This window comes from Centroberyx affinis, unplaced genomic scaffold, assembly GCF_046629955.1.
Source record: "Centroberyx affinis isolate AG114_WGS23_722 - 3 ecotype Tasmania unplaced genomic scaffold, CSIRO-AGI_Caff_v1 ptg000610l_1, whole genome shotgun sequence".
Taxonomy (NCBI): domain Eukaryota; kingdom Metazoa; phylum Chordata; class Actinopteri; order Beryciformes; family Berycidae; genus Centroberyx; species Centroberyx affinis.
Genome location: NW_027279241.1, coordinates 30,228 through 52,420, shown reverse-complemented (window position 1 = coordinate 52,420; position 22,193 = coordinate 30,228). Strand labels below are relative to the sequence as shown.

General features: G+C 41.0%; 1 protein-coding gene across 1 annotated transcript in view; it reads right to left on the bottom strand.

Annotated features, from left to right (window-relative positions):
* Positions 1 to 10,677: 10,677 nt before the first annotated feature.
* Positions 10,678 to 22,193, bottom strand: part of LOC139643441 (glutamate receptor ionotropic, delta-1-like) — a gene marked incomplete at its 5' end in the record, with an annotated part of 40,886 nt that continues 29,370 nt past the window's right edge. The window contains 2 exons of the mRNA XM_071518587.1: positions 10,678 to 10,848; positions 15,966 to 16,161. Of these exons, the coding sequence (XP_071374688.1) occupies positions 10,678 to 10,848; positions 15,966 to 16,161 (367 nt within the window). The remainder of the gene's footprint in view (positions 10,849 to 15,965; positions 16,162 to 22,193) is intronic.

The window sequence follows — 22,193 nt, the reverse complement described above, 5'->3', positions numbered from 1 at the left end:
TCTGTGTTTCTCATTCTCTTAAAGCCATTTTGATCTAAAGGCTTCTGCTTAAATGTTTGAAATTAGTTTCTTAGACAAATATAAACAGTGAAGCTGACGCAGATGTATGAATTTCTTTCCAAAGCCTTTGCCTTTCCATCAAGGCAAAGGGTGGCTGCTTTAAAGAATCTAAAATATAAGATAGTTTTGATTTGTTGACACTTTTTTTGACGCTGCATAATTCCATTTGTGTTATTTCATAGTTTTGATGTTTTTACTGTTATTCTAAAATGTGGAAAATAGTAAAAAAATAAAGAAAAATGTGGTGTGTCCAAACATTTAACCGGTAGTGTGTGAATTAATCAGATAGATACCAAGCAGCATCCAGCACTTTTGCAGGTCTTTGCTCTCGTTTTGTTGAGTTATGCTGCTAATTAAGCTGAAAGAACAAATCTGTTTTTCAAATATAAAATCAGAGCCCAATTTGCCGCATTTAATCTCAGCAAAGCTCAACTCAGCGTGAATATGTTGAAGGTCAGCGCGTTACAGTTTAGCCGATTTCAATGTTTCCCCCACGTGCACACACACACACACACACACACACACACACACACACACATGCACACACACACAAAAGAGTGAAACACCCTAAGGACAATATAGCTTCACAGCACAAATGAGCAGCAGAAGCAGCAAAGTTTGCTTTTAATGGCAGGATTATCAAATGGAAAGCGAGGGATGGCGAGGTAATAAAACAGTTATGGGACTAGGTATTAAAACGTCGGTTGGAGAAGCGGAGATAATGTTTTTTTGCGGCGGAACAATAGCCGTGCCCCCGGTTTAACACCCGGGCGCTTTATTCCTGCCCGTCCCCCAGCCGCCTGGATGCCCACTGAACCGATCCAAGCCCGGCGCAAAAAAAAAAAAAAATCATTAAAAACCCCGCTTTTTGTCTCTATTCAATGCCACAAATTAATCCCTAAATAAACAGAGGATGGCTTAATTAAAGAGGAAGAGTGAAGAAAGATGAAGGAGGAGCAGGAAAGGGAGGTTTTGGAGAAACGGTCCCACGGGCGAACGGTGAACCCAGACATCTCTGTGATCTGGGAGGAGAGAGGAAAGACAGGGGGAGCTGTGTGAGGTGAAGAGGGGAGAGAGAGAGACTGGCAGAGAGTGAGAGAGAGAGAGGGGGGGGAGAGAGAGAGAGAGAGAGAGGGGGGAGAGAGAGAGACTGGCAGAGAGTGAGAAAGAGGGGGAGAGAGAAAGAGAGGGGGAGAGAGTGAGAGAGAGGGGGAGAGAGAAAGAGAGGGGGAGAGAGTGAGAGAGAGGGGGAGAGAGTGAGAGAGAGGGGAGAGAGAGAGACTGGCAGAGAGTGAGAGAGAGAGAGTGGGGGAGAGAGAGAGAGAGGGGGAGAGAGAGAGAGACTGGCAGAGAGTGAGAGAGAAAGAGGGGAGAGAGAAAGAGAGGGGGAGAGAGTGAGAGAGAGGGGGAGAGAGAGAGACTGGCAGAGAGTGAGAGAGAGAGAGGGGAGAGAGAGAGAGGGAGAGAGAGAGAGAGACTGCAGAGAGTGAGAGAGAGAGAGTGGGGAGAGAGAGAGGAGAGGGGGAGAGAGAGAGACTGGCAGAGAGTGAGAGAGAAAGAGGGGGAGAGAGAAAGAGAGGGGGAGAGAGTGAGAGAGAGGGGGAGGGGGAGGGGGAGAGAGAGAGACTGGCAGAGAGTGAGAGAGAGAGAGGGAGAGAGAGAGGGAGAGAGAGAGAGGAGAGAGAGAGAGACTGGCAGAGTGAGAGAGAAAGAGGGGAGAGAGAGAGAGAGTGAGAGGGGAGAGAGAGAGAGACTGGCAGAGTGAGAGAGAGAGAGGGGAGAGAGAGAGAGACTGGCAGAGTGAGAGAGAAAGAGGGGGAGAGAGGGGGGAGAGAGAGAGAGAGAGAGAGAGAGGGGAGAGGGAGAGAGAGGGGGGGGAGAGAGTGAGGAGGAGAGAGAGAGGGGGAGAGAGAGGGGGGGGAGAGAGAGAGGGGAGAGAGTGAGAGAGAGAGAGGGGGAGAGAGAGGGGGAGAGTGAGAGAGAGAGAGGGGGAAGAGAGAGAGGGGGGGAGAGAGAGAGAGACTGGCAGAGAGTGAAAGGGATAGAGAAAGTAGAGAAGGACAGAAATGATGCTGCATTTCGACAAGCAGCTCAAATACATTTTTTTCTAAAGTCTGAACAGCCCAAAAACCACAAACACAACTCTGTGTGACCGCTCACCTTTTCAAGTGTCAATGACGAGCTGCAACGAAAAGAGGAGAGAACAACAAACATGAGGCTGCCTCTCTAGAAATGCATCATGTAAACAGTCAGAATTTCCCTTCAGCAGTAAAAATGTTAAACCAAAACCAACATATTTACTCCCTCCCTCCCCAATTTGTATCATTAAATTTGAAATTGAGTTTCCAGGGACTTGGGATTTAGTAAAATGTCCTTGCAATTTTGTTGAGGTGGGACAGCCGTATTCTACAACTGCTTTTTACTGTTTTTATTGTCTATGTTGTTTACAAGGTTTGTACACATTATTTGTATTTTCGTGTTCGTAAGAATAACACACAGCCAAACTTCCATGTTTCTGGCTTGTTGCTGCACCCAGAGCTCTTGGACAGAAAAAAGTGTATACCTGCACTGTTACTATGACAACCAATGTCGTAATGACAGCAAATTATCACACTGTTTAAAACACACCAATGTTTCATATTGTGTAATCCATATTTAAGTAAGCAATTCAGACTATTAGTAATATTTGTAAATAACAACTGTAAGTAAATCCATAAATGTTATGTAAATGTGATCCTTGCCCTTTTTCATTTATCCGTTTTAATTCTGTTTGTTTGGTTTATTGGTTTGTTTGTTTGTTTTTTAACCTGCCTCTTGTTTTATTTCCTGTTGTAAAGCACTTTGTAACTCTTGTTTTGCTATATAAATAAAGTGTTACTTACTTACTATACTATACAATAGACACACTTTTAATCAATGTGTTGAAACTGTTGTCATCATATGTTTACATAACCCTACAGTTGTTTATATTCTTCTTAAAGCTCCTACTCTATTTCCTTTTCCCCGCTGAATCTGTTTCTATTCACAGCTGCTGCTCCTCCTGCGACCTGATTTCCCCACGGAGATCCATAAAGTTTCTCCTCAAATCCGGTCCGGTCGCTTGTCAGTTACAGCGAGCCTTAAAGTTTCGGGTTTGACAAATCGGATTCGCCCGCCGTCTGAACACAGGCCTCAGAGGGAAAAAAAAAAGGGAGGGAAGCAGATAGAGATGGAGAGATGGATTGATGAGGATGGAGGAGGAGGAGGAGGAGAGAGGGGTGGGATCAGAGAGGAGCTGTAGGAGTGGAAATGACATTTTGGTTGGAGTTGTTCCTCCCACGCTCCCACAGGCCGTTTCCCCACAGCGAGGCCGGTCTGCTCTGATGGTGATCATACTGTTCCCCAGCACAGCGGTGGAGCCGCTAACGCTAACATGTCACATCTCTGCTAATGCTGCCGCCGCGGGGTCAGAGCCTCGCAACCGCACTTTGTTTTTAGGGGGGGAAAGTGAGAGGGTCATTCATGTGTTGAGAGCTTTCGGAGCGTGGGAGCGTGCACACACACACACACACACACACACACACACGCCGGCTCCAGACTCCAGCAGGTCTCATAAGTTCACACACTTCAGTTCAGTGGCTCTGAAGCCCTGCTGGTTTTCATTCAAGGCTTCAAATCAAGGAGCACTTTAACCTGGGATGCAAGGTGAAAGAACTCACTGCAATTGGAGAAACCCAGCAGGACTCTGAGTGCTGAGGACCAGAGTGAGAACCGCAGTCTTACATCTGAACTCCACAGCATGCAGAACATTTGTCTACTCTTACAAAAAAAAAAAAGTTAAATTATATCTGAGTTATTACCAACCTAAAACGGTCCCAACTACACGGTACTTAGTTGAGTTGATGGGTAGTGGAGGTTTTTCTTAGTATTTCAGCTGTAGTTTCTCTGTATTTACCTACTTATTTACAGTGGTAATTACCCAATAATATACTATAATTTACCATATATTTACCAGGTAAATACTTAGTAATTGGGGGACTGTAAAAGGAAGGGTTACCACTAGGATAATACCTATAAGTTCAGACCGACAGGAGATACGATGATGTTGCCAGATCTGTCAGAGTGTGTTGCTGAGACAGACACAGGTCTCCAACAAAGTTCATTTCCTCCTGATTTGTCTGTCTGAAAAACGCCATTTTAGTGTCAGAATGTTCTGAAGATATGTATCTTGTGAAAAATGGGTCCGATATTTACTTCGGTGACTACGGGCGAAGAATCGGTCATAATCTGTGATCACTGTTCACTTCTCCTATTGGAGTGAGCAGACTCAGGACCTGCTGCTAGTCTCCTAAAGGGGCGGGGCAGTGGAGAAACCCACGTGACACAGAGACAGGAAATGACTCGCAGTTGTTGCACCGTCTCATTTCTAAACCGTCTCTGGTATAGAGCATCACAGAGCGGCTGGTTAGAAAACAGTTGACTGACCTCACTGCACAGGAATTCTGGGTATTGAAGTTCAAACAGTTGCCGTTTGGATTCACCAACGTGCGAAGTTGCTTTGTGCGGCTTTGAAATACAAATGCAGAGTTTTGTTCCAAAATGAGAATAAACGTAACACCTGCTGTGACAAAACTGTGCTGGTATGGAAATAAAACTCACTATTGAATATTACTGAATTAATTAGCTAACTGAAGGCTTATACACCAATAATAGTAATGTTTTAGAGGATATAATCATCTGTATTTTAATATGTTGATCAACAAACATAAGCAAACCCTTCAACCAGATCACAGCATCCTCTGTCTGTACAGGATGAGTTCACACTGCAAGTTATTTCATCTTGTCTCCAGACTCATCAAGATTATTTCAGGATTTTTTTTAGTGAAATCATCTCACTGCACTGGCAGATAATTTACTGCTTTCAACAAATGAGACTTTTTTCCAGGAGAATGTAACTTGTTTCAGGACATTTTCTTGGTAAAGTGAAATTGTCTTGGAGAAAGTTTCTCGTTTCCAGATTTTCTTCATTGTTTTATGATGATTTCTTGAAAGAAGAAGTCATATTGGCATGAATCAAGTGAAATTTACTGAAAGCAGCAGATTATCTGCCAGAGCAGTGAGAGAATTTGACTAAGGCAAAAGGCAAGGCAAGGCAAACTTTATTTATATAGCACATTTCATACACAAGGCAAAATACAATGTGCTTCACATAAAACAGAAAAAATACATAAAATGACATTAAAAACGAAAGAAAGAAAGATGTTGAGCAGTCACTCTCACACTAGTGACACCTCTGGTCAGCCGGTATAACTGAGAGTGACTGAGAGTTATATGAGATCCTGAAGGATTCTTCGAAGGATTCTTCAAAGGAGCCTAGAGTCTTTCCAGTGGTCTTACCCCACCCTGTAGGTAGGTCTCACAGCCCCTATAGGACTTGTAAATGTTCCTGTAGAACAATACACAGATCATCTAAACAATTACAATTATAAACTTCAAGAATTCTTCAATTCTCAATACAATACAATACTAAAAATATCATGAAAGAAGCTGATAGGTCTGGAGACAAGAGAACATCACTGGACTAGCTTGGTATTTTTTGCAGTGCATCCTCTCCTCATGTTTCCAGCAGGTTTCAGTAACTGTCTCTAACTCTCTCAGTAACTTTAACCTTTGACCCTAATCCTTAGCCAGGAAGTGTTGACTCTGTTCTCGTTGTTTTCAGCCTCAGGAAACGATCGATAGCAGACGGATGAGAATGTTTTCACAACACAAAGGCCGCCGCTTCATGGTTTTGGGGGGGGGGAGAAAATCTCGGCTTATGTGACTCCACAGCGTTAATTCATTATGTAATAATGCAGAGATTTAGATGATCTGCACGATTTCGAATTCGCAACGGGATCAATTTGCGATTGCGAGGAAGAGAAGAAGAGAGCGGGGAGGTTTCAGTCCGCGGCTCAGTGACTTTATCTCAAACTCAGATGGAAGTAGATAATTGAATTGCCTAAAAACGTCCAGGCTCTGCTTAGCTAAATCAAATAAGTAATTAGCGCACGTTCCTCTGTTTACACACAGCGCTGTGAATAATCCCATTTGCCTCGGAACAGCGGCGCTTAATAAAAGCTCGTTCCATGTGAACTTAATTGACTCGAGCGTCAAGCACCGTTATTGATTTAACACCGAGGAAAACCTGCCTCCACTCACACAACACACTTTGACATGAGCATCTCTTGTCAAGTTTCAGATCCCTGAGTTAATACACTGTAAAAAAAAATACCAATCTGTCCAGTGATGTTCTCTTGTCTCCAGACCTATCAGCTTATTTCATGATATTTTCAGTCAAATTCTCTCACTGCACTGGCAGATAATCTGCTGGTTTCAGCAGAGCCTGAATTGGACCAAAAAAGGTACCAGTACCCTAATTCAGCAGTTGCATGACATGAGCATCGCATGTATCCTGGACATATTTATATTTATACGCATATCCTGGTAATATATCCCACTTCAAATGTATTTTTGTATGCATTTCATTACATACAAATATAATATTGCAAATATGCTACAATAAAACCAACTGAAAATGAAACAAGACTGCAGTTCAGTTTAGCTGCAAAACAACTAGTCCTAACCTACCTTGCCATTTAAAAAAAAAAAAACAGAAAAATGTGCTGGGTTAGTGCTGTAATAATATCAGAGAAAGATTACATCAGAGAAAGATTACATACTTACAAGCATACAGAAGACTGATGCAAATAGACAGAGGCCAATAGTGTCTTTATATAACTGACGGACAGAGCTGGCAGTCACGATATAAGAAAACTAGCATTATGTAACTTTTTACGTACATTTATTCCTCCTTGGCGCAATAACATACCTTCCATTTGTGCTTGCACATCCTCTATTTTCTTTTCTCTCTCTATTGGCACCTGACCAGTAGAGTTGATTGGACATATTGGTGTTTGATTACCATGAATTTCTTCATGATTGACGCTTTAACGGCCCTGTGCTCCACTGACTGCTCTGCTCCATCAGATCAAGTGAAGAGGCATCACTCTGCTCACAATATAAATGTATTTATTTTTCTACACAGTTAATATCATTCCATTGTCGTTTTGCCCACAAAGTCCTGCATCAGAATGTAAGCCATGATATTCTTTACAATCTGCCTTTGCGGGGCAAAACGTCAGTAGAATGGTTTTAATATTGCAGAACACGTAATTACAAGAGGCTATTTGATTTAGGGCCAGAGTGACACCTCTTCACTTGATCTATGCGGCTTTGTTTTTGGCTGCAGTTTGACTTCAGTCTGTAGGATGCTGTCTGCTTACATGAAGCCCTGGCAAGTCTATGGCGCACTTCTTTCATACGGAGATACTCTCTTCATTCAACTAAGGCTTACCAGGAGGTGGCGCTACGGAATAAGAAGTAAGGGTACTCATGTGGACAAAAATCAGAAGTGCCAGTACTCAGTACCGGTGAGTACCGGCCCATTTCAGGCACTGGGTTTCAGTAAATTTCACTCGATTCATGCCAATATGACTTCTTCTTTCAAGAAATCATCATAAAATAATGAAGAAAATCTGGAAACAAGAAACTTTCTCCAAGACAATTTCACTTTTACCAAGAAAATGTCCTGAAACAAGTTACATTCTCCTGGAAAAAAAAGTCACATTTGTTGAAACCAGTAAAATTATCTGCCAGTGCAGTGAGATGATTTCACTAAAAAAATCCTAAAATCAGCTTGATGAGTCTGGAGACAAGAGAAAATAACTGAACAAGTCTGTCAGTTTTTGCAATAGATAGACAGATAGATAGATAGATGACCCTCATTAACAGAAATTTAAAGCTAGTCTGTCCTAATTGCCTCAGACACTTTTCTCCCACAAACCTCCTGGGTCAGATCAGAGGTTTGCAGACTTAATGTCAGCAAAGAGGATCAAACACCCGACAGAAACCCTCCAACCTTTCATCATGAACTCCTCGGCCTGTCAGCTCTTTGTTTCAGCAGAGCCGGCTCAGACCAAACACTTCATCTAAAACCGGATCCCCCCCCCCCCCCCCCCCCCCAAACGGGACAGAACAGCTCACAGATCTAGACAAAACCTGAGAATGAAACTTTTTCCCCGCAATATCGGTTTAATATTTCCTTCCCTGTCCGTCCGTTTCTGCCGCTCCCAGGATCCAGCGATCGTGTTTAAAGCTTTTATTATGGAGGAGAAAAAATTAATTAGGAAGCGATCGGAGGTTTGGGTTAAACCGTACGCACCGAGGGAAACGCCGAGGAGGGGAAGGTTTACAAACATGAAACAGATTCTTATTTCAGATAAAGATCAAGACTGTTTGCCTGCACTCTGCACCAAGATAAATAATTTTCCCATTTACAAACACGTCCTTGGACTTAATCTTAAAAAATGTGACCTTAAGATCATATTTCATGTGCTTTTACCTGAATTATAAACATATCTGAGACTGATTAAAGGCAGTATCCTTGTTTAAAGTAGCAAACTCTGTGTCTTATTCACCTGTAAGATATAAATCGCAAGTGAGCGCACATGAACGTTGGCCTTGTGAATGCAGCTTTCATTGTCCTGAATGAAGCCAGTGGCTGAATACTGACTCTTTATTGGATATCTTATCTTTAATGTCTTTAATGTGAAACACCTTGGAGTTGATAATGAACCTGGACTTAAAATTCAGTCAAAACTTAATCAATTTTATTTTAAAATTAAATTCATTTTGAAGAATATCAGCATTAGGAACCGGACTTTTAGGCGAATCAGAATAAAGTTCTTCATGATGTTCTGCAGATGAATGTGGTTTAGTTCAAAGTTGAATTGAATGAGTTAAAGGCCCAATATGTAACTTTTCCACATTAAAATGTCTAAAAACGACTAGACCTATGTTATATATTTTGTTGAGTTGTGTACTTACATTATCCCAAATGTTTCCAACAATTTTCAACCCTAGAGAAACCCGTAATTTTAATCAAGGTAAAGGTGCGTTTCATTTGGTCGCCTGTCAGTGGCGTCAGATCCCCTTTACCCCTCTACTACGCACAAGATGATGATCACGATACACTTTTTAGATCTTGGTCGTTTTTAACTATATCTTTTAACCGGATGAAGGATTTTAGTCGGACGTCTGGATCTGAAGTTATCAGAGAAACAACCTGAGCAAACAGTTCGGCTCTCAGCCCCTCCGGACGTCCTCTGTCCGCCGAACAGCATCAGAGAAACACTGATTTTTGTGAAACTGCATTATTCAGTGTTTTCACCGGTTTTAATCACCGGGTCCGTTTGTTTTGGAGAGGAGGAGACCTCTGCGGAAAATTCGGCTCCCGGTAAAAAAACCTCCTGAACGACAAACACTGAAGGAATCCTGACCTAAAAATAAAACAGGAACGGTGGTTGTTTAACAATGGAGACTACAACTCCCATGATCCCCCGCTAATTCAGGACGTCATCAAACTCCGTCTTTTGTTATTGTTTTGATTGAGAGACCCTTAGCGGCAGAAAATTACATATTGTGTGTTTAAACTGAATGAATGTGTAAAAATGTGTAAAAAAAAACTGTGAAAGTACCGCAAATCTGTACTGAAGTGCAGTACTTGAGTAAATGTACTTAGTTACTTTCCTCCTCTGAAAGCAGGCTCATGATGAAGCTTCTGTTTCCAGGTTCAGTCGAGGTTTTCTAAATGATTTTCTGCCTTTCTGTGAACAAAGTCTCAGATACTTGGAGGTTATCGAGTCCAGTGAGAAGCTGCTGACAGGTGTGTGAATGTGCAAACTAATACCTGCTAATACCCAGGATGCTCTGCTGTTCTGCTTTTCAGTTGGTAAACAAATCCTGTTTACAACACGCTAGCTTTTATTCAAATTGTATTAATGAAACACCTGGGAAATGCAAATATTATCCTGGACATTCAGGCATGGTTAGTTTAATTCAGTTTAGTTTAGTTTATTAATTATTTGTCAGGGATTTTGCACAACTCTGTTACCGATTCATCCCCAGTCACTGGGCAAGAAATATATCTGTAAACAAGTGAAACACCTGTAAACATGTCAACACCTGTCACATTTACACCCACCGGCCACTTTATTAGGTACTCCTTAACGCAAAATGAAAAATATAACTCTCTAAATGGGGACAGTTTGCATAATGAGTATGTTTACTTTGATACTCTAAGTACATTTTGCTGCCAATACTTATGTACTTTTACTTGTAATGGAGTATCTTTACATTGTTGTATTGCTACTTTTACTTAAAGAGTAACTAAACCCCACCTAAATCTGTGGTGAAGCCTGACACCTAATGGTGAAAAGTAGGGTACTGAACTGGTCATCTGCTATTGGCTGGTCTCTGTGCCCTGTGATGTCACCCTCTATAGAGTACAACAGGTGGTGACATCACCTGGCACAAAGACCAGCCAATAGGAGAAGGCCAGTTCAGTACCCTACTTTTCACCATTAGGTGTCAGGCTTCACCACAGATTTGGGTTTGGGGTTTAGTTACTCTTTAAGTAAAAGATCTCAGTACTTCTTCCACCCACTGTGTGCATGTCACGTGAAATTCATGTGGTTTTTCTGTCAGGCAGGTGAATCTTTCTATCAGCTCATGTCGAGTCTTCATGTCTATGTGGACTCACTTCTGGGAGAACAGGTCTCGGTAGGGGCTGCCGTGCTGCATGGCGATGCCGTAGCCCTTGCTGCTCATGCTGTTGCCCGTCACGGTGATGGTGCAGTCGTCGTCCGTCAGCGCCGCGTACTCCAGCACCGCCATGTCCCACAGGAAGGCATACGGACTCTTCTTCGCCTGCAAACAGAGAGGAAACACATGAAGAAAGAGATCAGAACATCTTCCTGTGTCCTAGCAGCATTTACAATTTGTGCACACGTGTTTGCTGAGATGACTGGACAAATTGATTTCTTTTTTTAAATTTTGACCTTAACCAAGGCAGACTGACTGAACGTATCTTTATGAAAAGTTCTCTTAAGGCTTGGGCTGGTATTTGACATTATCAGATATCTCAATATTTTGGGAATATTGCAAAATTTACCGCGATATCGAATACGACCCCCGATAATATCGTATATCGCGATATTTTGGAGGGACAGTATCGCGATATTACATTTTGGATATTGCCCAAAGCCTAGTTCTGTTCCAAAATGCTTTATACCTACCGTCTTTTACAAAATCCCATAATTTGTAATCATTTTGTAAGAGTAGGTATTTTTTCCTTTTTAAAAAGTTGGATGTGTCAGTTTGGAAGATATGCATAATAATAGTTTATTTATGTAGCACTTTTCAAAACAAATGCTGCAGATGATAAAACATGATTTTAGAAGATTTTAGATGATAAAAGCAATGTGAAGATAAAACATAAAACCATAGTAACACCAATTCCATCAGATAAAATGTCAGATAAAGCAAGTTTACATTAAAATAAATAAATAAAATAAAAACACAAGAGAGTAGAGTGATAATAAAAAGTGCTTCCGATAAGAATAGGTTTTCAGAAGCAGTTTTAAAGGAAGACGCAGGTCCAGCCTCCTGTCTGACTGGGTGAGCAGGTGATGATACACGCACACACACACACACACACGCACACACACACACACACACACACACACACACACACACACACACACACACACACACACACACACACGCACACACACACATGCAGGAGGCGAGCGGGGTGTTTTGCCGGTGTCAGCAGCATCTGCCTTCCACACTTCAACCTGTTCGCTGTCACTGGTAATTGTTCCTGTGTGTGGGGACAAAGTGTTTGTCTCTCTCTCTCTCTCTCTCTCTCTCTCTCTCTCTCTCTACCTCTTACTCATCCTCTCTCCTCCTCCTCTCCCTCTCCTTGTCTAGTAAGCAGAGAGACAAAAGTCCTCAGATCCTTTCATGCTGTCACAACCTAATTACCACGTCAGCTCTCTTTGATCCTCTCCTTTGATTACATCTAATAGCTTGCTCTTTTTTTTCCCCCTCTCCGCTTCTGCGGGGCTTTTTTCTGTTTACCTCTGATCATCCCGGGCTAGTTCTCTCCAGGTAAAACCGGGAGACAAAGCCTCGCACTGTTTGCCAAACCACCTGACTGCGCGGCGCTGCTTGACGGCGTGCCGGGTGTCTGAGAGCGGAGCGACAACAAAAGGGGCTCTTATGTATCACAAGAGGACAAATGGGACAGAAGAGCACAGAGCAGATGGAGGTAAAACCCAGATCCAGATTCACTTAAGGGTTTGTGCAGCGTGGAGCATCTGCAATATCACCAACATGCAGAGGTGTGTCAACTTTGCTCTAGTCCCAAGTCAGTCTCAAATCATGAGGCACAAGTCTCAAGTCAAGTGCCAAGTCTAAATGTGGATTACCAAATCCAAGTCATTAATATCAAGTCTCAAGTCTAAATGTAGAACAGCAAGTCAAGTCAGAACAAATCAAGAGTCCAGTATCAATTTAATATCTTAAAGAAAACTAAATATCTAGGACTTTTCAATGCAATATGGTTTTAATAGGATAAAAACTTGGTAAGAGCATCATGAGTTTGATTTCTATAATCAGTTTCAACTTCAATAAATTCAATCATTCCATACAAATTCAGAAAACAGAATTTAAATTCAGTCGTCTGCTGGAACAAATCTCATCACTTTCAATCTAAGTCATTTACACAAACACAAGATCTCAAGTCAAGACTTTAGAAACCTTTTCAAGTCATCAGAGTACAAGTCAGAGTCAAGTCCCAAGTCACCAGAACCCAAGTCAAGTCAACTGTCCTCTCAAGTCTTCTGTTCATGCATCAAGTCAAGTCTCAAGCAATTCAAACTGTGACTCGAGTCTGACTTGAGTCCAAGTCATGTGACTTGAGTCTGTGCTTAATAGTGCTGGTCACAAAATAAAGCGTCTTTGCGTCCGTTATGTTCATGCAAATGTAAAATACACCAAATTCTCATTATCTTGCTCATATAATAGTGATTTGTAGGTGAGACTATGCTAATCGAGATTGCACCCAACTCACTAACACTTCACTACTGCAACTAGTTTAGTTTTAGTTTTAGTTTATTTGCACAGAAAAATCAGACAGAGAAAAAGTAAATAGAAATAAAGTTACATGTGCAGGTGAGGTAGAAACCAACTATGGGCTTATCTAAAAATCTCACCTAAAAGAAAAAAAATAAATAAATATATATATATATATAAAACAAAAATAAGAGAGACGACGTCTATGACCGGATATTTCACAAGTTTTTTAGGTCCAGACGACATTTGGGCTAATCTCTATAAACAGATATCTGCATATGAGACGTCGTCTCTCAACTCCGACTCCATTCTCTCGTCTCAAGTTGCTAATCGGACTGTAAACGATGACCGGCGCACGGAAGAGGAAGTCTTGGCCCGGATGTCCGCTGGCTACACCGGAAACCCCCAAATATTGGCCGTCGCCCCCAGAGTCTAATCGTCGTCAGACCGATAGACGATGGGTTCAGAGATTGGTCAGTCAGTCGGTCAGTCAGTCAGTCAGTCAGTCAGTCAGTCAGACATACGGAGGCTTTTCCTCCTCTGACCTCAGATCAGATCAGAGACGCTCCGGGTCAGAAGAGGCTTCCGGGCCGCGGAGCAGCCGGACGATTATCTTACAGCTGGGACACTTTCCACCTCCAGTCGCTGATGAAGAGGCTGTCTGCTCCGCTGTGCCTCTGTTCCAGGGTTTGTTTGCTCTACATCTTGATTTGCATAAACTTCTTAGTGATGAAGATGAAAACCCTTTAAACTCTGTGCCCTTAGCTCAAGCTTTTTGTGGTACAAAAAAAAAAATGCACGAATTACCCCCCACAACACGATCTTAGTGAATCTGGATGTTTCCCTCTCCGTCTGTGGCAGAGCGGTGGAGGACTGGGGGCAGCTGAGGAACACCAGACCATCGCAATAAAACTGATTAAAATGTGTGTGTGCAGTCGTTTGGGGTTACTGCGGGGGGAAAACCTCAAAGAAACCGGGAGGATGTTTATCATGCAAAATGGCTGAATAATGGATGCGCTCAGAGCCGATTTGTCTCAGATGATAATTTGTTATCGGCTTTTTGGGAGATCTATGAGCATAATAACACTCCGCGCTGAAACACACTTTCTCTTCACAAAAAAAAAAAAAAAAAAAAAACGGCGACATTGTCTGACTAATTGGTGTATGGTATTGTGGAACTACTGGCGCAATTAAGTAATGGGTAAACAGAGGCGTTTGTTTGCCTCCAGTGAATAAAAAAAAGGCAGTGTGTGTGTGTGTGTGTGTGTGTGTGTGTGTGTGTGTGTGTGTGTGTGTGTGTGTACATCATGGTCGTCTCTAACACAATTACTGACAACATAGCTGCTTCAGGAATAACAACTGAATGTGCAGTCATAAACACACACATGGTCTAATTCTAATTATGAAAATTAAACTCTGAACACATGAGCATTGTCTCCAACGAAGGTAAAAACAGCTGTGCTTCGTAGGGAAACTGCAGTGTGTGTGTGTGTGTGTGTGTGTGTGTGTGTGTGTGTGTGTGTGTCACTTAGAAGATCCACACAAACAAACTCTCTACTAATCGTATTGGTAAATTTACTGACAATCCAGATTTCCTTGGAAGAGAAACTGCATAAAATATTGAATAAGATACTGGAAAGCTCAACAAATATTACATATTAAGAAAATACATAAACTCTTGTGTTTTTAATTTTGTTATTAATATTGACTTAAATTAATTCAGTTACCACTGACTCTAATCTCAAACCTCGTCTCTACAAGAACTTCAACTTAAAGTCACGATGAAACGGCACATTGAGAGCGTCTTGTTTACTTTAATGTGATGTATTTCCTGTTGAAACAGGATGTTGGGGCGGGGCATAACGCAGGGAGGGATCATTCAAAAGTCTAAACCAATGGGAGATCAGTCAGGGAGAGGAAGGCAGTTTGATTGGATGGGAGGGGAAGAGGGGCGGGACTGTTCAAAAATCAAGTTTTTGTGTCGCCTCCTGGTACAGAATGATGTCACCACTAAAGACTTTCTGCTTTCCAGGAAGTAAAAATAAGATATTATCTGTTACTATGATAATCCAGATGATGGCACTCTTGAATATTTGATTAATTTCATTATCCTATTTGCAAAGTTTTTTATTCACAAACAAAAGTTTTCTAAATCACTACCTAAGATCTCACCGTTTCTCCTAGAACTGAATTCTCTACTTAAATCACTCAGTTTAGTAAACAACAAAAAAAGTAATAAGCTATTGAAACATTATGGAACTTTTTTCCCTGAAACCTCTGACTAAATATGTTTGTATTTGTGTATATGTGTACTCCTGTTTCTTATTTTTATGTAATTGTCCTTTAAATTTTTCCCTCTATATTCCTCATATACATTTGTGTCCTTAAATTTGATATAGCCTATGTGCTGCTATTGTTTACCTGAATGTTTGTATATTATCCTTTTGTTAATAAAAAATAAATAAATAATGAGTTTTTGGATATAAAAATACAATAAAATGAAATTTGTGGCATAAATTGTCAAAAAATTGCTAATTTTTGCTAAAGTTTTTAACATATTTCCATGAAAATGGTAAAACATTATTCTCAGCAGGAACTGTCTAACTGACCGCCTGTCTAACTGATTGACCTGTCTAACTACCTACTACTACTGCTACTACTACTAGTACTAATACTACTGCTACTACTACTAGTACTAATAGTACTGCTACTACTTCTTCAACCACCTAGTACACCATAGCAACCACAATGAATACCCTAGCAACCACCTAGAAACACCAGCCCTATTGGCAGGTAAGTCAAAACTTTTCTTTCGGACACTTTCATACACACACATATGCAGAAACACGCACACACACACACACACACACACACACACACACACACACCCACACGTGGCCTCCTACCTTGCGGATGCCCTCGGAGGGGCTGGACACGGAGTAGTCCATGCCGTTGTTCTTGCTGATGGTCCTCCACAGCTCGGCGTAGGTGCTGTCCTGCTCCAGAGGGTTGGTGCCTTTGTTCCTGAAGTAGTCGTACACCGCCGAGTCCCTCACCGTGCCGTAGTCCACCTCGATCTGCCGGGACAAGTCCTGGAACGACCTGGAGGAGGGACACGCACAGGGACACGCGCTGGTCACTATACTGCAGGACTGTTTATTCTCTACTAGTATCCAACACAGTCTGAAAACATTTTGTGAAATGAGCACAGACTGTTGGTCTGAGGGTGGAATATTCTGGGTGAGAACTTTGTCGATTTGGTTTGGTAGAAACTGATTGTGAAGCACTTTGTAAACACTGTTTTTTAGATAAGTGCTGTGCAAATAAAGTTGTTGATATGCTGTAAAAAAGGATGCGTCACTTTCAACACATCTGTGTGTCTACTTTCAGGCAACACTAATTTGTGTTATTTTTAACAAGACATGCAATTAACATCATATCTCATGTTACTATGTGTTGCTAAAACTAACACAAATGTGTGTCATCCCAAACTTGATGCACATCTGTGTTTAAAGTGACATTTTTTAGAGTGTAATAAAAAAAAAGAGAGGGCATGACCATAAAAACACATGTTATTTGACCAATCAGGTATCAGTCAGATCTGTTTCCTCAGTGATTTTCACTTTCACTGAGAGTTTAGCTCAGTTTAGTCAGAAAGTGACACAGTGGATCAAAATTTTTCAGAATATTTTGATGGATTCAGTTTTTTTCTTGCATGAGGGATGAAAGACAGAGATTCTCCTGCAGCATCGACTTCCAAGGTGAGCAGAGAGATTTCTGAACCCTAAGATCATGAGACCAGGCTGCTGGAAACAAGCTGAATCGACAAGAAGCCCGACAGGAAGTCAGTTCACCGCCTGCTTAGCGTTTACCGCCCAGACAGGAAGTAATCACATGCAAATGAGCCGCCCGGATGCTAATTAGTCTGTAACCTGATGGAATATTCAGTTTGAGGAGGTGATGCCTACACATTCCTACACAATTTCCATGTACTTTTACTTCTACAATATCAGCAATGTAACAATACTTCTACTTGAGTAATACTCTTTCCACCACTATATATAATAAGTAATAAATTATGTTTGGAAACGTAATTTTGTGTATTTCCATTTCCATTTTAGCCTGCAATGGCCCTGAAATATGACACAATCTGAACTTTTTTTAAATAATTTTCAGATTACAAATGACACATTATTTCTTTAGTGGATTTTGGTCGGTGTTCAGTACGATGTTTGCTGATAGTAGCTGCAACTAACGATTATTTTCATTATCCGTTTATCTATCAATCATTTTTTTGCTGAATTGATTATTTATACAACTTATAAAATGTCAAAGATAATGACGAACGGCCATCACAAGTCACTAGAGTCCAACGTGTTTCTTCAGATGTCTGACTTAGTCTGACCAGCAGCCAGAAAACCCAAAGTTGTAATTTCATAACGAAACAAAATGGAGAAAAGCAGCAAATCTTAGCACATGTGAAGCTGCAACAAGCAAATGTTTGGTATTTTTTAGCTGAAAATGAGTAAAACAATTAATCGATTATCAAAATTAGAATTGATTCATTTTCTGTCTAAACTAAACTGTGTTGCCATGTACATCGAGACTGAACAACAGTATTTTTCAGTGCTTTTGAGAGCTGAAGCTTGCTGACATTAAAGGTGCAGGAGCCCATCTCTACTCAAGGACTGAGTGACTGTTTTATTCAAACTGCCTCGAGATGTTTGGAGAGAGCCGACAGGGTTTTTCTTTCTTTAATGAAAAGAATAATGACAAGATCAAAACATCATCAAAACAAACAGCAGGCAGGAGATTGATTTTCAAATTAACCAAACCGAAGATGAAAACCAGACGGCCTTCGCTCTCCCTAGAAGTGAATCTTGCATCTCGGAGTTTAAACCTTGATCTTTAAAACCCATTCACATGAATAAAATGATAACGCACATTAAGCAGAGGCTCGGCAGAGTATCGAGCGGCCCGCTGTGCTGTGAACAGGCTCACAGCTCTGTTGTGCTGCGGGTCGACTTCACACACAGCACAAACTTCATTAAGTGTCTCTGCAGCAGACAAGACCTGAGCCGTTACCTGGAAACCAAAGACTGGCTGCAAAATGAAAGGATGCCGTGTGTGTATATATGCAATAAAAAAATCCTGTTTGGAGACATAACTTGTTTATATATATGCATATGTTTAGGTTTATCTCTGATCATCTTGTTGTCCTTGTTTTTAGCTGTATATTTATTCGGTGTAAGTACATTGAGAGCAACGAAAAACTGGAGTCAAATTCCTTGTATGTGTACATACTTGGCCTATAAAACTGATTCTGATTCTGATAATTTTGTAGATTTCCATTAACATTTTATCTTCTGAGAGCTGTCACATACTCTGAACTTTGTATTTTACTATTATTTTTTATTTGTTTTATTTTAAAGAATAACTGAAGCCCAAACCCAAATCTGTGGTGAAGTCTGACATCTAATGGTGAACTGGCCATCTGCTATTGGCTGGTGTTTGTGCCAGGTGATGTCACCACCTGTTGTACTCTATAGAAGGTGACATCACCTGGCACAAAGACCAGCCAATAGCAGATGGCCTACTTTTCACCATTAGAGGGGTTAGAGGGGTTTAGCTATTCTTTAAGTAACATTTCAAACAACTTTCAAAGACCAAAACAAACAAACAAAAAACAAATGCATACTGTGTGCACTGAATTTTTATGTAGGGTTTTAATTGGATACAGCTGCCTGATGTGTTTATCATTATCATATCATTATCATTGTTATTTAGCAAATATTGCATAGTAGCAGTGTAAGAATTAGTTGCAGCTGATTTTATGGTCATCTTGTTCCTTTTGGTGCCAATTTTTTTGAAATTTGAAATAACACATTTGTATTAAATATTGCCAAACAAAACCTCAGTTTGTATCTCTATGATTTGTTTTATTTTAAATCATAATATTCCATCACATAAACAGAGTAACAATCAGAGACATTTTCTACTGCTTCAGGGTGAATACTCGGTTGGTTTTTGATCAAAAAATGCTCAATTTTTATCTCCCAGAATGCACTGGGAAGAATCACCTGGTCATTGGCTCCCACGAATCAGCTACGGTGGCCCACAGGGGACAGTCAAGAATTGAGGAAACCCTTTCAAAGTCAAGTCCCAAGTCTTCTCTTCATGCATCAAGTCTCAAGCAATTAAAAGTCATGTGACTCGAGTCCCCACCTCTGCCCCGTTTGATGAGATTTTGCCTCTCAGACCCAAATCTGAGAATATTTTTATTGTCAGATATGATTTTGTCCAGAACTCCATGACTGTCTGGATTGTAGGTAGAGAGATAACAGAGAAACTATGATCAGAACAGTAATTCTTCTACATTCTCTAACTGTGTTAACGTCTTGTAAATTAAATAATGCTGAAGTTTAACAACTCATCAATTTGCTGCGGACCCCCTGGAAGCCCCCCCAAGGACCCCTGGTGGTCCCCGGACCCCACGCTGAGAACCGCCGCCCTACCTGCCTGAACATATGCTGCAGGTGAACCCTCCGCTGCTCAGTATGTTAATTCCTTCACATCCGCCGATGCTGTCTGGGATTTCGGTAATGACGGGCGGGACGTGATGCGGCGAGGCAGCAGCTGCCTCCCTGTCTGTTGTTTTGAGTCACCATGAGTTCATATTAACCAGGTCCAGGTCTGACTCACACACACACACACAGGCTAATGGTACATGTCAGGTAGTGTAGCTGTGTGTGTGTGTGTGTGTGTGTGTGAGAGTCGGACAGCCGGTCTCAAACAGGAGGCTCGGCTCAGCTTCGACTTAAGGGGAGATGCCGCAACTTAATTTGAGGTTTTCTGTGATTTGTACACACTGACTGCAGCTGTGACGCAGCATCTGCAGCCGCCTCTCATTTACATTTTGTTTTGCTGACGCTTTAATCCTGAGACACCGAGGCTGCGTTCACACTGCAGCTCAAAGTCTGTCCATGTGACTCAGATCTGATGTTTTCTGATCAGTGCGAACAGTAAAACGCTGCATGAAGTCACAGTTTGTCAATTCTGATCTGGACCAGATGGATATGAGCTATGAAATCGGATCCAGAGGCACGAGACCTACATGAGACTTCTATTTAAAGACCCCATGAAACATTGATTTGATGTATTTCCTTTCGAAACAGGATGTTGAGGCGGGACAAAACGGAGGGATCACTCAAAAGTCTAAACCAATGGAATATCAGTTAGCAAGAGAAAGGCAGTTTAATTTGATTGATTGGAGGGGTGGAGGGGCGGGACTGTTCAAAAATCTGTCATGTTTTATCAGAGCTGTGACCAAGTCATCTTTGCTCGAGTCCCAAGTCCATCTCAAGTCTTGAGGTTGTGCCTCACAATTACTGACTTGACTTGATTACCAAGTCAAGTCCAAGTCATTAATGTCAAGTCTCAAGTCTAAATGTAGAACAGCAAGTCAAGTCAGAACAAATCAAGAGTCCAGTATCAATTTAATATCTTAAAGAAAACTAAATATCTAGGACCTTTCAATGCAATGTGGTTTTAATAGGATAAAAACTTGGTAAGAGCATCATGAGTTTGATTTCTATAATCAGTTTCAACTTCAATAAATTCAATCATTCCATACAAATTCAGAAAACAGAATATAAATTCAGTCGTCTGCTGGAACAAATCTCATCACTTTCAATCTGAGTCATTTACACAAACACAAGATCTCAAGTCAAGACTTTAGAAACCTTTTCAAGTCATCAGAGTACAAGTCAGAGTCAAGTCTCGAGTCAGCAGAACCCAACTCAAGTCTTCTCTTCATGCATCAAGTCAAGTCTGAAGCAATTAGACCTGTGACTCGAGTCCAAGTCATGTGACTTGAGTCCCCAACTCTGTGTTTTATTATTTAGAAATTTACATTTATGCCTCCTGGTGCAGCATGATGTCACCTTGAAAGAAACACAGTTTTCCAGTTAGTAAAAGTATTGGAGGAGTTCATTTCATGGGGCCGTTAAACGCTCAAGGAAGGACAGGGGAAAAGAAAATGACAGAAAAACATATGGGTTCACTCACAATGTGCATCTAAAAGTGGAAGTATTTGCTGTATTTGTTGTGTTCTTTCATCTTTCTATCTCATTTGATTTGAACTGCACTAGTTTACTTTTAAGTCTTTTATCTTTTGTATCTCTTGTCTGTATTTTTGCACTTTTTACCTTTACTGTATTTTTATCACCCTGTAAAGCACTTTGAATTGCCCCAGTGTATGAAATGTGCTATACAAATAAAGCTGCCTTGCCTTGCCTTGCCATTTCATGGGGCCGTTAAACGCTCAAATCAAAACTTGTCAGCGTTGCCATGACAACAAGTAAAACGTACATCATTCACTGAGACAATAATTGTAATTTTGGCTCCATGGCAGCTTCGCAGAGCAGATTCAGTCAAAACTGAAACACACACTGCAAAAAATCTCCTTCTTAACAATTCATTTAGTCCTAAACTCGTAATTTTCTTAAAAAAAAAAAAGTGAAAAAATCTGCCAGTGAGGTTTGATAATTTCACTTGTTTCCAATGCAAATCAACTTGTTTGAAGAGTTTAGTAGAATCAAGAGTCATTTTCTTGACAGCAGTGCAGTGATCTGCCTTATTCTGACTGCTTTCTTTTCTAGAAAACTCCTGAAACAAGTGAAGCTGCATTGGAGACAAGTGGAGTTATCTCTCCTCACTGCAGAATGTTTCTCTTGGTTTAAGAAGAATAAGATCTGAAGGCTGAATATGAGACTAGATGACTTGTTTTAGGACGTGTTTTGCAGTGTAGATATTGTAACTGAAATGTGTTTGAAACAAGCAGAAGAAGTGAAGGAACAAAAACAGATGTGACGTCTTTTCACTGTCACCATCGGTTCATATTGCTCACCCATCCTAGAATAGATATGAACAGTAATGCAAAAAGAATCAGATTTGAGCAGAAATTCAGACTTGAGCCTGAAGGTGTGTAGTGTGAACGGAGCCTTACAGTGTGTGGGCAGGTTGGGCTTCAGTCGCTTTCTTCTTCTGGGACACTTTTACAGGTTGTTGGACCTTTAAAAACACTTTATAGGACTTGATTTTACTTGAACTCCGGTCTGTATTCTGTCTTTATT